Here is a 17,856-nt window from a genome sequence, read left to right as displayed (position 1 = left end):
GAATTCTACTTGGCTGGAATATGCTGGTCTATTCTTGTCAGAACATTCTGCAGAAGGTGCTTAAGGTAAAAAAAAAGAATTTATAAATGAGACTCAGTATTAGTTATCAATTAAAGTAGAATAATTTATTGTTAGTGACTGTTCCAATTGCATAAAATTGACTGATTATGTCAATACAGGTCAGTCTCTCAAACATTTGTGACCACGTATAAAAAAATTTGTGTGCAGTTTAAAATTCGTATGTTTCTCAATTAATTTAAGTAACAATCCCTTGGGAATACTTATGCAGCAAAAGAAATTCAGCCGATTAGTACAAACAAATTAAAATTGCTTTCTCCAGATCTTACCTTCTGAAGCTCACCTACAGCAACACTGAATTGGTGCTCACATAGCAACTTCCATAAAGCCAGTGCCTGGCAGGTTTTGCGAACAAGCTGCTGGATGCCTTGAAGTGAGGTCTTCTCAGTTAGCTGTGCCTCAGCTGGAAAACAAGAGACTGTCAGCAAGAACTGTTCCACATGTTTCAAATAAGCATGTAAGTTTCTGAAGATTTTCAGTAACCATATCCTGAACTATCTTTTTTTCTCTTCCACTGTTGATCAATGCTGCCTAGCTCTCTTGGGAGATAAATGCCATGTTAACACTGCCCCAAAACAAATAACCCTCTGTTAACATTTATTTCAAACTACGTAACAAAGGAATCATACTCTCTGAAAAACAAGTATGGTTTCCTGTGCACTAGATTTACACATCAGTCTTAAATTTTTACTTTTGTTTCAATATGTATAAATGTATTTCTGCTGAACATAAAAGAAATAAAATTAAACCCATACATATTCCCTTTTTGTTTGATTATCTGTATTTACTTACAGAGAAAACAGTTACAATTACAGCTGTGGTCAATACTATCTACACTATCATTTAAGCAACAACTACTTCAAAAACTACAACATTTAAATCTGGTAAAATGTATTATATAAACTGAAGGGATAATGTTTTCATACTTACAGGCAGAACATAATTGCAACAATTTATGTGTCTGGGTGTCTACAGTTCACAAATGAGGTTAAAAATAATTACATTGTGTCATTCAGCAATCCGAAAGGACTGATGAACTCAGTAAAGAATAAAAATAAAAAAATAAAATTATTAAACATCTACCAAATCCTACATAGTGACTTACAGAAAATGTTTATATTTACACTATTAAAAGCCCAGGATTACACATATGTGGACCACAAACATTCTCAATTCCATATATGCAGTAACAACATTTCCCAACTTGCCTGCAAGTGCTGGGCAAAAGCTGCACTATAAGAAGACAAGAATTCAAATGGGCTGTGTAACAGACCTCATATTTCTAAACAAAGTTTTGTAGACATTTCAATGACTGTACCTTTGGAAATCTGCACTACAGTAGTTTTTTAAAAAGATATCATGCTCACTCATCTCATAAAATAACTGCTTAGTAAATCCTATCTTGTAAATATAAATGGTTTTGCAGCTACTAAGTACTGTAGTGAGGAGATTAAAAAAACTTATCCATAATGGAGAGCATTAGGAAGGAAAAAAAACCAGACAGGTAAGTGTGCAAAACAATGGCATGATATTTAACATAAAATTTGTGTGTAAAAAAGGTCTTTTTATTCATATGATTTAACAAGAAAAGTGAGAAAGGCAACATCCAAAGGCACCATTCCTTGATACTTCCTGCTCAAACACAATTACATACCATGGTATTTTCTTTGGAGTTCTTGCTGGACTTGCTGAGAACTTCCACCATCAGGCCGCATAAAACCCAGGAGTCTCTGCTGTAGATTGGCTGGTGTGCTGAAACTGCAATTTAAAAAAAAGAACAAAAAACCAAAACACTATTATGATTAGAAATACTGAATCCCTTAAAGATTAATGTAACAAACTAATTCTTAGCATCTAAATGTTGCAGCACGAGACTATACAAACACTTCAACTCAGCAAAACACCTACGGTAGTTTTTCAAAAGCTGGACATTAAATACCACATATAAATTTACCAAAATTAATAAATTAAAAATTAATAATACCTTGGATTTCCAAGTGCTCCTACTGTAGCAAATTGTGAATTTCTATCCAAAAATTCTTGTAAACCTTTTAGTTCTTGTAGTACACATTCCAGCATACGCGATGGAACACTGCTTTCTATCTGCAAAAGAAAGGAAACTTCTTTACAGAAAGTTGGGCTTTCACATTTATTTTTCAAAAAAAAATCAGTTTTAAGCTAACATCACTGAAAATACAAATAAATTGTGTGCTAGTAACAGATCACAGGAACACAACATAATTATATCACATTCATTGAGGCAGCATACATGTGAAGAGGCAGGAGTCCTCTGCAGATACACAGTATTCAAGATGCTACTTTCTTTGCCCCTGATAACTAAATCAGCTATGCTTTACTACTTCCAACTTTAAGCTAGAACAAGGATTGAGCACTGGATTCTATTAACAGCCACAGCCAGAAAAGATTTTATTTTCATCATGGACAAAAAATGAAACAGCAAGATATTAGTTAGGCAAATGATGAAAATTTTTTACGTCCTTCCACAACTGCACTGACAATCCCAAATCACTAAAGCATTTTATTTTTAGGGTTTGTCTGGAGGGAGCATGCGGAAACCCTAAGTGGGTATCACGAAGTGACATCAATAAACATGGAGAAAACTGACCATTGCCAATTAAGAGCAGAGATTAAATTAGTTTGGTTTCTTGGAAAGTACTATTTAAAAGAAGAGCTTTAAAAGACAACTAATTATCAGTTAAGGGCTCAGCACTTAAGAAAACAATGACATGGTAAATAATGGGTTTTGTACCAAACAGTTTATAACTAAGAATGGAAGTTTAAAAGGATTTAAATACCAAAAGAAACTTTTAAGAACACAGAATAATCTTTTACATACTGCAACAATTTCTCGATTGCCACTTTTGAAAACTCTCTCCACGACTATACTGCCATCCCAAATATTTCTGCAAAACAAAAAAAAAAAAAAAGCCAAGTCATTTAACCAAGTATTTTTTAAGTCTTCTATGTATAATTTATTGAAAAAGAAATGGCAAAACTTTGAAGCTAAAAGTGTAAAAGGAATAATTTTGGATGAAAACTAAATATTCTAAAAACTAGGCATTATATAACAATGAATAGTGCAGATATAAATAATTAGCAAAATTCCAGATCTAAAAACTTTATTAAACTAAATTTGATGCTTTCAAATATTATAAATGAATATAATTCCCTGGAAATACAGTGTAAACAAACATGTCTCATAACAAAAATTTCTTTCCCAGTCAGCATGGAGACAGATCACCAACATATGCGGAACTCTGTTCTTGCTTGGGTTGTTTAGAGCTTAACTTCCAAGGTAAGAGAATCTTTAGTCATGCTTCATTGCTCTGACTTCTGATTCTGACTAAACATTCTTCACAGAAATTATTTAAAGATAGGACTTTGATCTTTCAAGTCCTTCTGCATTTCTGTTTCGTCCTTCAGTAGGAGTTTAAAACACACAACTCATAGGTTTGAAAAATAAACCTGGAGATTTCAGAGTTCTGTTAATGCACTTGACTGCAGGCTCAGTATCTAAGCAACTTTCCTGCCCTAGGCATTCACTGAATGTACTATTATTAAAAGAGATGCAAAACCAACATTTCATATAGACAGGTATTTCATAAATACAACACTAAAATTTACTGCTTTCCAATTTAAAGGCTATTAATATCGAATGCACCACCTATATGCACATATTAGTGAAAAACTATGAAACAAATTGAGTGACAGAATCTCTTTTTACAAAGACCTCACCCTATAATCCGTGCAAAGTATATGCAGATGCCATTGTGTCTTCCAGAAAATACTATCTCGGGACCCATCATTCCGCTAATGGATGTACCAGGGTGAGACATGGAATTTCCAGCAGGAAAAAAGGGAGTTGACATAGCAGGAGGTTGTATACCTAGGGTAAAAATAGGTAAATATTACTCATTTCAATGCCAATGAAAAAGCCTTAAAAACTTAAAAATTATTAAATAAAAATAGAGAAGAAGGTGTTACCTTGCCCAGGTGTCAAAATGCTTGGATTAGAATATGGACTATCAACAGTCAAAGGGGTACCTAAGAAGGGAAAAAAATAAAGGTAAGGTTGTGGAACACAATCCAAAACTGCCCCCTCCTAAATATATGCCGTAAAGGAACTATGCAAAAGCAGCAAAGTTGTTAAATAAAATACTTTCAATGTTTTGTTTATAGTAAAGTATCAAAATGCACTCACTTCTTATCAACCAGCACTCCACAAGTCAAATAAATGGATACAATTCCTTCAAGAGCCGTTGAAGCAACATGTTTTTCCCAGCATTCATGTGTTAATTTATTGCACACCATCTGTTGTCTGCACTGCATACAATATTGCCCACATATTTTTTTGCTATTCCTCACCTTCTGAATGCCAAACACTTGTAGTGTTACTTTTCATTTTTATGTGGGACAGATGTACAAACACTACAGCAACACTGCTAACTCAAAACACTAAATCTAAGACGGTCCACAGCCTCAAGTTCAGTCATGAATACTTCATCTCTTCCTGTAAGTTAAGTCTGGACAGCTAACTTAAGACCTCAAACCATCAGGAGCATGTGTGGTCATCTACAAAAATGTCCACATACCATTAGCAAACAAGGTGATGAATCACAGAAAAGGTAAAAAAACCTGGCACTCTCAAAATTTGGCTTTTATCAAAGGATACAATTTTGCCTAATTTGCTACAAGTTCTCTCAACTTGGCAACACACAACAGCACAAAGGATAACACAGTGCCAATACGTTCTCAGAGCACCCTGTCATGTGTGCTAAAGCAAAGCACAGAATTGCAGAAAAGCAGCATGCAAATGCATGGCTAGACTTGCAACAGTGGGAGAAAGATGGAAATGGCACCTGGCCTTTTAATGCTAACATTATTGTTATGTTAGTTTCACATGCAAAATTATGAGGTGGTTGAATGAATTTCTGTCAGCAGTGTCTGACCCACCACATGGGACATCCACAACATCAGAATCTTAATTTCACATGACAGTTCTCTACCCTTTGAGCAAACCGAGAAAGTAGTAGGAGAAGAATGGTGCCATCTTCCACCTGGACCTGTTACTGAAGCAAAATGGAAACATCTGCTTTGATACTAGGTTTGAAAGAGGCGTTTATTACAGAACGACAAAAATAAGCAAACATTTAGACTTGGGAAAACATATTTAGTCCTAAAATGAGTCTCCTTGTTGACTATAGAGCTTACTGCCATTTCCCCCACAACCGAATTTCACTCTTAGTCTGCTCCTAGCACCTGTTCTTCCCATAGCTACTGTTCCCACCGACTCAGATTTAATTTTACATTCTTATGCCTCGCCTCAGCTCTTGCCCACACTGTTACTGTTCCACACCAAAAGGGTTGGAAAGGGATGCCACTAATTCATTAAAGAAGTCATTCCTCTTTAGAGTTTTAACAGTAGTTAAGAATTCTGAAAAACAGGGTCAACTGTTTTTCCTAAATTTCATCCTAGTTCACAACATTTTTCTCCAACACTTAGGAATTTGGATACTTGTCAAAATATGGTAATGAAATGGAATTTCCTTGAATTCCAGGCAAACAAGTTTATTTCCCAAGTCTGTTGTGTAAAACTGAATGACATACGTCAGATGAAGGAAGAGGATTTTATACATTAATGAGTTCTAGATAAAAACAGTAACTAATTTAATTCAGTATTTCAATCACAATTTCAAAATCATCATCATCAATTTCTTTTTTAAAAACCTTTCCAATCTGAAATTGAGTAATGCATATTAAGGGACAGCAATTGTAGAAATTTAAGTGAATCTGAAAGTACAAAAAGACCTTCACTCCAAGAAGCACCAAGTTTGGAGGAGAAAAAATAAGCACTTTTCTCCTTTTTAGGTGGCACTGTAGACTGAAGCAGAAACCAAATGCTGAAGACAGAGCTTTTAAAGAGAGAAATCACTCCAAATGACTAGCTCATTTCTTGATCAAATTTCTTCTTCCTTCTCACAAGCAGTATCTGTAGAGGCATGGCAATGATAATGTAGGAAGATACTGTTATATCTATGTAGCAACCAGCTAAGCTTCATGAAGTCTGAAATACGTTATTGATAAGTTGTTCTTGAGCTGGTGAAATGACTCTGGAAGTAACAAATATATACCCTCTTCACAGTGTTTTTTAACAGAGTATATGCAATATGGACACATCCTTTGAGAAAACGAACCCCTCACTAAATCCAAAAATCACTAAAGAGAAATGGAAAAAGCTCTTGTCGTTAACTAGCTAGTAAGTGAAAAACACAGTCTATTTCAGACAGAAAGAACACAAGTACTTGTGAGAAGACAAAACAACATGATCAAGGAAAAAAAATCTGTCCAAAATTATGAAATGCTTGCTACATACCTGTAGAAACAGGAGAACCCAAAATAGGTCCAACGTTGCTGGGAGGAGGCAGAGCTGATGGAAATCTCATTTGTGCTTCTCCACCATACCTAAAGTTGGCAAAACCAAAAATTCTCAACGTGAATGTCATACACAGCTCATTCAATTTTCACGCCTTTGAAAATTAACAGCAATTCTGGGGTTCTTTTAAAATGGGAAATAAAAATCCCAGAACAGTTTTTAAGAGAAATTTACCAATTCCTAAGTTAGACTTATGCTTTAGCATCATTCAAAGTTTGTTTCTACATGGAAGTGGAAAGAAGGGCACAGTTGAGATCACCCATGGTTGTCTTTCTATCATCCACAAGTAATTTCTATTAATCTCTATCCTAAAGTGTTACATGAACACTTTGCTATGTCTTTCCTTGCTAACTCCAGAGTTACAATCCACATTTTGTCTCAGATTTTGTGATTGAATTTAATGAAGAACAACTATTCACAACCTACTGAAAACTGCTCACTGACTTTAACACCTGCACAAGAACTGGCAGCAGGTTAAAAAGCCTGTACACGTGTTTAGTGACCATAGTGATCCTGAGCATAACATTCAGAACGACAGGCAGAATTAAAACTTACCTGAAGAATGCTCGAGTAGCCCAGGCAGATACTTCTCTATCACATGCAGCATTAGAACAGGCCAAAATAAGGCAAGTGGCACAGGCCTGATCCTCCTAGAGCATATACAATGTTAGTATGGTGTCTTATATCAAGTTGGTAAGAAATGTATAGAAGTTATATTCGGCAAAAACTAAAACGGTAAATACTTACTGCATTATATTATTTAGAAGCCAGGGAAATCAGCTCTCCTGAATTACAGACAAGAAGTGAACCCTAGCAATTATTCCACTGTATTAGGTAAGATTTTGCTATACAGTTTTTGCAAACTCAGTGTTACTACTGGTAGGGAATAATGCCTGACATTTAAATATGACTAAGATTCATGCAATTTCTACAAACACAAAAACATAAATTACAATTGTGTTTGAAGAAAAAAACATTTGTAAAAATCAGTGTTTGCATATTCTAATAAGCTGTTACAATAGCAATTATCTCCCTTCCAAGCACAAGAGAATAGATTACAATGAACACTCACTGCAGATACTACACAATGCTTGTCATATTAAAATTGTAATCCACAATAACCATGCTTCTGCTTGTTTCTTGTTTATCTTAAGCTGCTAATAAAAAAGAATACCCAGACCAAGTACACACATTTCTACTGGCCTTCAGAACCTAAAAATCCCTTGAAGTGGTAGGAATTCAACTTTTTTAGAAACTCTTCCTCTCCTGCTCTCAGATGAACTTCTTTCGAAACTAAGAAGTGCACTACACTTCTACATAAAAGATATAGGAATTTCAGGGAAAGTGAATTACACATTTGCTTTTAGATATCATAAAATGAGAACTTATTTCTCTATATGATATATCTTTATGTAGACAAAAGAAAAACTTACCAATCACTTTAATTAAACAATGACCAGAAGGCTGCAGCAACAACGAAAAGGTGACAAATCTTTCATTTTTCATAACACATGAAAAGCTCTTACCTGATGCAACTTGAAAAATCTCTCAATCTCCTCTCCATCTCCACCTGTATTGCTGACAAGCAGATGCCGCAGCTGATCAACAGGTCTGAGTTTATGAAACATAACACTTCCCTAAAAGTAAGGCAAAGCAAGTCAGGCTAAAGTTGTCTTTACTCTGTTTCATCACAACACAGCCATCTCCATGACATTTATCTTTGGCATTCTGAGTCTTCCTCCACTGCACCACTGGATAAAAATGTACCTGGCGTCCAAAGCCCAGTTCCCAAGCACTAGTGAATCAAGGAAAGGCAGGCAAGTACTGCAATGGTTACAAACTCTCCATAAACTGAGTTAATTTTGCTATTCTTAGCCTAACACAAAGCACAGAATTACATTCTGCATATGCAAGTATATGCAGAAAAGAAAGGCTTTGTGTATCTTGCAAATCCTGAAAACTGCTCGAAAGAAAAAATGCTTGAAGAATTCAAGGCACGAATTCAGACTTCACATTAATCACCTTCCCTGCATTCAAACTAACTGCTGGAAACGGCCAAATTAATGCCACTAACAAAACAGTTGCTATTAAACAAATGCAGCTTGCAGGTCCAGAGTTTGCAAGACATTAATATTTTAACACTATTTTAAATAGCCTATTGGTCAAGACATTGAGTGCCAAAAATATTGCTAAATATAATCAGAAAAATAGGCAAGTTCACTTTCTTTCCTTTTTTTTTTCTTTTTTTTCTTTCTTATTGTTTCCTAAAACCCTCTCAAAAAACCTTTTCTGGGACTTTTTCTATGAGAAATAGGAAATTACTAATTCAAATGTCAATTGCCAACAATATTTACTTAAACTATTTTTCTGGGCAGACAGTGACTGTTTCAATTTCACATAACCAAGAGCATAACCAAGGCTAAAGGAACTTCCCAGATTTGTATCTCCAAGGATTTCTGGAGAGCAACAAAAATTATTAACACATTGTGTAAAAGAAGTTGATCTAAAACCTTTGAGTAAATTTAAAATAGGTACAGATAATTCCAGCAATCCTCTTCCTGATTCCTTTTCATGTTCAAAATATAATCCTGAAAACTAGTCTAAAATGAATCATGTACAGGTTTAGATGAAATGTCCAATTTCATACTTAATTCTTCTAGTAACCTATGTCAAGAAAAGTAATACTCACTTGGGCTGAAAGCAGAACAAACTTCTTAGGTGGCAGCATGTGTTGCTGCACAACAACAGGTGAATCAGTTATGGGAATAATGTCTTTATTTAGTGGTGTTACAATCTTCTGAACTTTAAATTCATCAATAGCAGAAAGAGCCCAGGAATGCCCATCGACACGGGTCGTCATCTGAAAAATAGATAGATATTATCCACAGTTTGGGAGCAGAAATGGGTTTTGCACATCCATGGTAATATTTTACTATTTACCATTCAAAATAACCAGAAAGAATTGCTGCTCAAGAACAGGCTGCAGTTTTGTTTGGGAAACCTAGCTGTTGCTGTCAGATGCCTTGGGGAAAAAGAGGCTGGCTCTTGGGATATTCATGTCTAAGTTTTTGCGGGAAGGGATCTAAAACAACTATAAAGTTCCTTTGTAAGTTATTAAACAGCAGATTAATCAAAACCTGACTTTGAAGCTTTTAATTTACATAGTCCCTTCATTCACTCCAACTCTGCTATTTCTTCAGTAACACTATTTTTGAAATGTCACTCCTCTACCTCAGCAGAAGACTTTAAATGTCTTTCAGAGATGAAATATATGTTTCCCTAAACTGACACATAAGGTAACTAACCCCCTCCAAACTTCTCATACAAACACACTTACATAACAATCAGGAAAATTAAAGTCAGAAACCATCCCACCATGAAATAATGAAGACATTAATCATGTGTGGATTTTATAGAAGATATGGCATGTACATTTAAATAAGGAATCACAAAGTTTCTAGCATCTACATTTTAAATCTTTATCAAATTTTAATCAACACCATTATGGACTGAGGGCCACGTTTTTCTGTGCTTGTGCACAATATGCAGCATTGCTGAAAGTATTCTCAAATATATTAATTAGAAATCAAGTCTTAGAAGTTAAGGCAATTGCTTTTGACATAAGTTTGCATCAAGCTAGAAAAGTATGCTTGAACAACGAATCCCTACTAAAAGAGGCTCATTCAGCTTTGTAGAGTTTCCAAATTTCTCATGAAATTTTCTGTCACCTACTTATTTCTTGCAGACAGTATGATTCAGGCATCTGTTATTAGGAAAGAAAACATAATACCTAGATCTGATCAAAATCATAAAGAAGTCTGCTTTATACCTGGGTTTCCATCATTGGCTTTTGAAAAGGGAAAGAATCATGATTGACACACCACAGGATGTCATTATCTTCATTTTCTGAAGCTGCCATCAGCAGGACCCCTATCAAGAACAGGAATAGTAAGTCCATGTCAAAGCAGTAATCATGCATTAAATGCAAGCTCATTAAGTCATTCCTAAGTTAGCAAAACTCAATCTTTAAGTCATTATCATACAATCTGAACAACAACTAGTATCTCCTGGATTGGTATGTCATATGGTACTTCAAAAGGTCACTTTTAACACCATTTGCCATCTAAAGGGTAAAATAGATGTTTATAGGGATCAAAGTAATAGTAACTGTCACACACAAAAAATAATCTTATTTGAGCCAGTTCCACTGCCTACCTTTGCTATAAAGAGCTCTGTGAACCTTTGCAGGCTTCTCTACATTTGAAGAAGCTGAAAATCCAGGTGGCAAACGGACATGGACCAAGGTTAACATGGAAGGACGAGCTGTTGGATGCTTAAATTGTGATGTACTAAAATATAGTCGGACACCTGAAAAAAAGACAAGAAAGGTCACAAACTGTGCAGATACCATTTATCAGTTTGAGTGGAGTGGAATTAGCATTGCTTTTTACCTGCATGTGTGATTGCTAGTAGTTGACAGTCTATGGATTCAGAATTTTCAATCACTGCTATTTGAATAATAGGCTTAAATACAGAACGATCAATTGTTCTGAAAAATAAAACAAAAAAACCCAATACACTTTCAATCCAAAGAAACATGCAAATTCTTCAAAATTGTATTGTGAAACTATGGGTCTTAAAGGAAGCCTCTTACATTTTAACTGTCATGAACATACCTGGCAATGCTCCCTGCTGCAGAAACAATAGCATTTTGTGAAAGAGAAGTAACTCTGGTCATTCCTTGACCATCTTGCCCCAAATCATAAACCTGCAATTCAATAACACAGCTTAGTGATTTATGAATTAATTAATAAATTCAGCCTCACTAAACAAGAAGTAACTCAAGCTGTATTTTTATTTTGTACTTATGCTTATATATAATTGAGGCTACTCTTTCTTCAGAAAAGTTTTTCAAATCTTCAGCATGCACATTGCTACAAAAATATAAAAACAAGTAAGGGCCTGACATAGCTACAGAGAACTCTCAGGTATTGAGGTAAACTTACAGAGATACCTGTACATTATTACACACATTAATAAAAGACCAAAGAGTCATAAGAAGTCACATACTTGCAGGACTCCTTTTTCTGAGCGGGTGTACAAGATATTTCGAGAGTTGTCGATGGCAATTTGAACTACAGGATCTGGAGGAAGAGGGGAAAAAAGGGAGAACCAGCAAATCAACATTGGACTTGAGAAAGCAAGTTTAGGACAGACTGTCTATAAAATAATGAATTGTATGTTCACAAAAACTGCACTTTCATACAGGACTGCTGCTGTAAGTGATTCAAAACAGCAATCAACTAACACCACTGCTAGTAAACAAACAACAAAAAAAAATCCCAGAGAAAAAAACCTGTAATTTCAAAATCATTTTTCACTAAACAGTGAACGAAGGTAAGACTAGTCACTTACACATTTTCCACATTCATGTTAATACCACTAAGTACCTATTAATTCTGTGATACATAGCACTCACTTTAGATAGAAATGTCAAAGAAATGTCAATTTTTTTAGGCTTTGCTATGTACATCCTGAACTAAACACACACTCTATCTTGATTTTACAGAATCACTAGGTTGGAAGAGACCTTCAAGGTCATGGAGTCCAACCCATGCTCCAACACCTCAACTAAACAATGGCACTGAGTGCTACATCCACTCTTTTCTTAAACACATCCAGGGATGCTGACTCCACCATCTCCCCGGGCAGACCATTCCAGTACTTTATCACTCTTTCCATAAAAAACTTTTTCATAATATCCAACCTACATTTCCCTTGGTGCAGCTTAAGACTGTGTCCTCTGGTTCTGTCAGTGCTGCCTGGAGAAAGAGACCAAACCCCCACCTGACCACAGCCACCTTTCAGGGAGTGGCAGAGAGTGATAAGGTCACCCCTGAGTCTCCTCTTCTTGAGGCTGAACACCCCCAGCTCCTTCAGTGGTTCCTCACAGGGTTTGTTTTCCAAGCCCCTCACCAGCCTCGCTGCCTTCTCTGGACACACTCAAGAATCTCAACGTCCTTCCCAAACTGAGGGCCCAGAACTGGACACAGCACTCAGGGTGTGGCCTCACCAGTGCCAAGCACAGGGGGAGAGTGACCTCCCTGCTCCTGCTGGCCACACTGTTCCTGACACAGGCCAGGAGCCATTGGCCTTCCTGGCCACCAGGGCACACGGCTGGCTCATGTCCAGGTGGCTGTTAACCAGCACCTCCAGTTCCTTTCCTCCTGGGCACTGTCCAGCCACACCATCCCCAGCCTATAGCATAGCAGGGGGTTATTGTGGCTACAATGCAGGACTCAGCACTTGGACTTATTAAACTTCATCCTATTGGACTCTGCCCATCCATCCAACCATTTCAGGTATCTCTACAGAGTCCTACTATCTTTCAACAGATCAACACACGCTCCCAGCTTAGAGTCATCTGAAAATTTAATGATGAAAGGCTCAATACTCTCATCTATGTCATCAATAAAAATACTGAACAGGACTGGCCCTGGCACAGACCCCTGAGGGACACCACTGGTGGCTGGCCACCAGCTGGATGCAGCACCATTCACCACCACTCTCTGGGCCTTGCCATCCAGACAGTTTGAACTCAGCAAAGAGTGCTCCTGCCCAAGCTGTGGGCTCCCAGCTTTTCCAGGAGTATGCTGTGGGAAACAGTGTCAAAGGCCTTGCTGAAGTCCAGGTACACAACATCCACAGCCTTTCCTGCATCTACCAGGTGGGTCATAAAAGGAGACCAGGTTGGTCAAACACAACCTACCCCTCCTAAATCCAGGCTGGCTGGTCCGATGCCCTGGCCATCCCATAAGTGCTGCATGATCACACTCAATATAAACTGCTCCATCACCTTACCAGCCACTGAGGTCAGGCCAATTGGTCTATAATTACCAGGATCCTCCTTCCCACCCTTTCTCTGAATAGGCATCACATTGGCCAGCTTCCAGTCATCTAGAACCTTTGTGGAATTCTTCTATAATAATGAACCACTACAAGTACTGACAATAACCAAGTTCTCTGAGTAAGCAAAATATTCAGACTGACTTCTTGGTAGCATTATTTAAAAGGTTACATTAAATTATTGGCTAAAAAGAACTTAGATATCAATACTTACCATCCTCTGAGAATGTGAACTGTAGCAATGAAGGAATAAGAAAAGACAACGAACTCTTTGAATGATTAATTTTTCTACAGCGCTGGCTAAACCAGCCTGCTTCAGCCTACAAAGTAAAACAAACACAGCATTGAAAGAATAGCAAAACAAAAACTGAATTAGGAGCAATATTAAAAATCATTCAAAGGACGAGTATGAAAACAAGTAAAGATCTAACTGCAGACTTTTATTTAATTGAACAAGCAAGTGTTATTCAAGGGAAAGAAAACAGTGATCATTAAAACGAAAATTTTGCAGAAAACATGTGCACAGATAATGCAATTTGAATTTTTAAAGTTGACCAAAACTGCTCTGCTATTCCCCTCATAAACGCTACTTCTTCAAAGAAAATGCATCTGCTCCAAGCTGTTGTGCAAACAAGACAAGCAACACAATTACAGAAGAAAAGAGCCCGCAAACTTGACATGTTTTACAACTATTATTGTTGAGATCCCACAACAGTGAAACAATGAAAAAAGCCTGTATGTAAAAACAACAGTTACCTGGTATGCTACTTCATATAAGCAGCCATCTTTTCCTGCCAGGAAAATCCTGCCGTTATCAGTGGATGTGATTGCCAGGATGTAGGTGTTGTCAGTAGGGAGCGAATACAGAGGATCTGGTAGCAGCTGCATTCCTCCAGACATGCTGTCATTGAGTGATCCAGTACCTTCAGTAAACAAAAAAGAACATAAATCCTCTTTGGATTTTAAGCTGTTCTAATAAATACTACAGGTCTGTGATAAGAAACATTTCAGAAACCAGAAAAAATTACAGAAAATTTCATAGTTACGAAAATATTCTTTAACATCTTTTGTCCAATGTGAACTGCAGAGTAATAGATCCATTCTATGCAGGTTTCCACATAAGGAAACACAATGTATGTCATTTCTATAGGCTGTTCTCTCCTCTGAATCACACCAAGTCCAAAACAGAGGTTTCTACTTGTTTTCTGTTTCACACTGACACATTATTTAAAAAAAACGTAGTATTGTTCTCTCACTTCCACCAAACAATTTTTTCTCTCAGTATATATAGCATAAAAACATGCCATCAGGTTCTCAATTTTTGTGGTTGGAATACAAATGCCAACAAAGTTAACGACTTCTATTCACAGTTTCAAGACTCATGCACCTATCTTCTCTCCCTCTCCAATATGCTGTTTAATTAACAGGAGCACTTGTTTGAAAAGCTTTTATTACATTAAATAGGTGAGTAACAAAACTCAATGCTTCTCATGAAGTCCATGATCCAGCAAGTGCACACACCATAAAAATTATCTTCCCTGCTTGTAACATGATTTAAAGGTTTAAAAACAAGCAAGGCACTTGGCACATGGGGTTTTTAAATGTTTTTGAATGACCACTAATAAAACTGCCATGTGTAAATATACATGGGAATTAACACACTGGGAACAGGGGAGAAGAGAGTATTACCTGATTGTATATTAGAACAATGAAGCCCTAAAATCACAATATCCACAGGAGTAGCCAGAACAAGTAAGTGTTGTACGTGAGGCTGGAAGATACCTAAATAAAAAAGGAAAATTTTAGTTTGCACCCTGCTTCTCTGATCACAATGATGTAAGCAAATAAATCCACTGGAAAGCCATATCAACTCATTAGACTGAACAGTCACATGTTAAGCCTAATGATCTGTGGAATTCTAGAATTTGAAAGGAGTATCAGCCAGCAGCTCAACTTCCACTTCACGAAATAAAGGACCTTTACAACAACATTTCTCTTGCCAACATGTTTCTTTTAAATTCAACTCATTTGCCAATTCAACTTTGACCTTAATGTTATCTTAGCAACAAATACTGAAACTGGGAAGGCTAGAAACCAGAATCTCATGGAAATTATCACTTGAATATGTAAATTTATAAACAGAAGAAATGTTAAAGCATGATGTGGCAAAAAAAATGCAAGCTTATCAGTGAAAATAATTGTTAAACTATACATTATTTGGGCTCATAATTAATTTTTAATGTTTCTAAAATCAAAACAAACCCATACAGTCTATGTGTACATATATATATATACATACAAACCACGGATTTACACATAACATAGAATCATGAAGGCTGGGAAAGACCTCCAGAACCACTGAATCCAACCTTGAGACTGTATACTACCATGTCACCTAAACCATAAGCACCAAGTGCCACATCCATGCATTAAATACATATGCATGTTAATATCTATTCATGTATAAAACCCAGAACCATATTCTGGCTTTTATATTACCGTACACTGCATTATTTATATAAAATACAAATGCATATATACATAAAGACTGAAAAAATACACAGAAGGTTCAGTACTGTCCAATTCTAATATCTTCATAGTATTCCTTACCTGCTTTTGGCTTCACAAGGCCCACTGCAAGAATAGTTTCACTGAGGCCATCAAAATAAGCCAGATCTCCTCTGTCAATAAAGACACAAAAAATTGCATGAAATTCGTCATTTAACATCACATAATAACAAAGTAAAAAAACCAATTATTTAAAAATTATTAATGCTTTTGCAACACTTTGAAGCCATCTACATCTTTCACTTCCAGTGAAAGCAGGTCATTTGACATCCTTGAAGCTCCTACAGTTGATTTTCAAAGCCAATCCAACTGCAGCATTTTGGCATTTTGTATTTTTGGGTCTAGTTAATTCATACAGTCTACTCTGAATTACACACAGAAGGATCTGCAATACTGATTAACAACAAGAGAAGGAAATCTCATGGGATTTTTTTTCCCCCATGAAAATTATCTGATGCAAAAATTCCCAACTTCTTCCCCACTATCTACCACTAACACCATGCAGTGCTGTTTTCTTTGGGGAATGTATTTCATACGCTCTGACACAATGTAAATTTACAGAGTAGCTATTCTGAACTTTGCTTTTTTTTTTTTTTTTTAGGAAACGCAACAATATGTACAAAGCAATCCATACTACACAAATGCTTACTATGTGGGCAAATAAAGACGCAAACATGCAAACTATAAACTGACCAATGCCATTTCAAAATGTACTGAGCTATTTTCAGTTTTATGCATCCATACAATAAGCAAGGATGGAGAGTGTGAATTACAATACTTCAAAATACTAATGCCCTATTACTGACCATTGTGGCAATAACTTGTCACTGCACGTGCATCTCAGCACTTACTAAACCTACCCATAAAAGTTAGGCAATTAGAGGGATTTTTATCTCCTTTTTCAGGACAAGCAAAGCCCTTGCATAAAAAGAGCAGTAACTTTAGGATATTAGTTATGTCTGACCCAAAGGAAATACATTTTCCTTTCTCTCACCTGTGGATGGTTTGGGCAGCAATATTACTAACTCTTACAGATCATTATAAGCTTACTATTCAAAAGTTTCAGTAAAGCCTAAAAGGAATTAAGATCAGTTAACATGAACAGCACATCTCCATGCTTCCAGTAAACAACCTCCCACTGCTCCAGTTGCTTACTTCTGATATAATTCCAACAGAACAACATCAGGAATGCATTCTCTACATACCCATCCTCATAGTTCCACATAAAGATGTCACTGTCAATGGTCAGCCAAGCTCTGCTTATCTCTGGAAATACTCCCATCATACAATTGCACTGCATATCTGAAGCACTGCTGATGTAAGGATTAAATGCATTTTGGGTAGCAAAAGCAAAATCCTCTTCAAAGCCTTTTAAAAAAATCATTAAAACATAGTATTACACAAACTGCATACTTCTATTCTTCATTTAGAAACCAATTCCACCAACAACTCTACGCAAATGCACCTTGTTACCACTTAAGAGTGTTATTAAGACAACTCAAACAACATTGAAAGTTTTTGCTGGGAGTCTGACAAAAAGATTGGGGAAGAAAAATATGGAGGAAAGTTGTTTCTAATATTACTTCTTACACAATATATGACATTTGTTTATATAAGGATACGTCCAAACTGCTCCACTAGCTCCGGTGGAAGTGGGACTCGGCGGACTGAGCTGATTTCCGGAAGATTGGGTATTGACAACAAACCTGGTCCTTGTAAGGGATAATCCATATCTGACATGCCAGATACAGTAGGACTACCTACAAGAAAGAACAAAACAAAAACAAAATAAAATGCCTTGATGCTGCAAAGACTTTAAACACGTAAGTATCACTACTCACAAGATACAC

General features: G+C 36.4%; 1 protein-coding gene across 2 annotated transcripts in view; it reads right to left on the bottom strand.

Annotated features, from left to right (window-relative positions):
• The window catches only part of NUP155 (nucleoporin 155), a 28,763-nt gene that overhangs the window by 9,789 nt on the left and 1,118 nt on the right, over positions 1-17,856 (bottom strand). Inside the window, exons 2-23 of one of the 2 annotated variants that reach the window (XM_054283450.1) lie at positions 17,629-17,766; positions 17,212-17,308; positions 16,049-16,119; positions 15,128-15,220; positions 14,195-14,361; positions 13,653-13,758; positions 11,603-11,676; positions 11,209-11,300; positions 10,984-11,081; positions 10,748-10,900; positions 10,362-10,462; positions 9,222-9,392; positions 8,059-8,169; positions 7,088-7,182; positions 6,473-6,561; positions 5,106-5,168; positions 4,084-4,143; positions 3,835-3,985; positions 2,936-3,002; positions 2,063-2,181; positions 1,733-1,836; positions 348-481 (exon numbers count right to left, since the gene is read on the bottom strand). In XM_054283450.1, coding sequence (XP_054139425.1) covers positions 348-481; positions 1,733-1,836; positions 2,063-2,181; positions 2,936-3,002; positions 3,835-3,985; positions 4,084-4,143; positions 5,106-5,168; positions 6,473-6,561; positions 7,088-7,182; positions 8,059-8,169; positions 9,222-9,392; positions 10,362-10,462; positions 10,748-10,900; positions 10,984-11,081; positions 11,209-11,300; positions 11,603-11,676; positions 13,653-13,758; positions 14,195-14,361; positions 15,128-15,220; positions 16,049-16,119; positions 17,212-17,308; positions 17,629-17,766 — 2,354 coding nt within the window. The remainder of the gene's footprint in view (positions 1-347; positions 482-1,732; positions 1,837-2,062; positions 2,182-2,935; positions 3,003-3,834; positions 3,986-4,083; positions 4,144-5,105; positions 5,169-6,472; positions 6,562-7,087; positions 7,183-8,058; positions 8,170-9,221; positions 9,393-10,361; positions 10,463-10,747; positions 10,901-10,983; positions 11,082-11,208; positions 11,301-11,602; positions 11,677-13,652; positions 13,759-14,194; positions 14,362-15,127; positions 15,221-16,048; positions 16,120-17,211; positions 17,309-17,628; positions 17,767-17,856) is intronic. The other variant, XM_054283451.1, reaches the window with a different exon arrangement.

This window comes from Melozone crissalis, unplaced genomic scaffold (assembly GCF_028551555.1).
Source record: "Melozone crissalis strain CALT ecotype California unplaced genomic scaffold, PUWL_Pcris_2 ptg000036l_1, whole genome shotgun sequence".
In the NCBI taxonomy this organism is placed as follows: Eukaryota; Metazoa; Chordata; class Aves; order Passeriformes; family Passerellidae; genus Melozone; species Melozone crissalis.
This window is presented reverse-complemented; position numbering and strand designations above follow the sequence as displayed.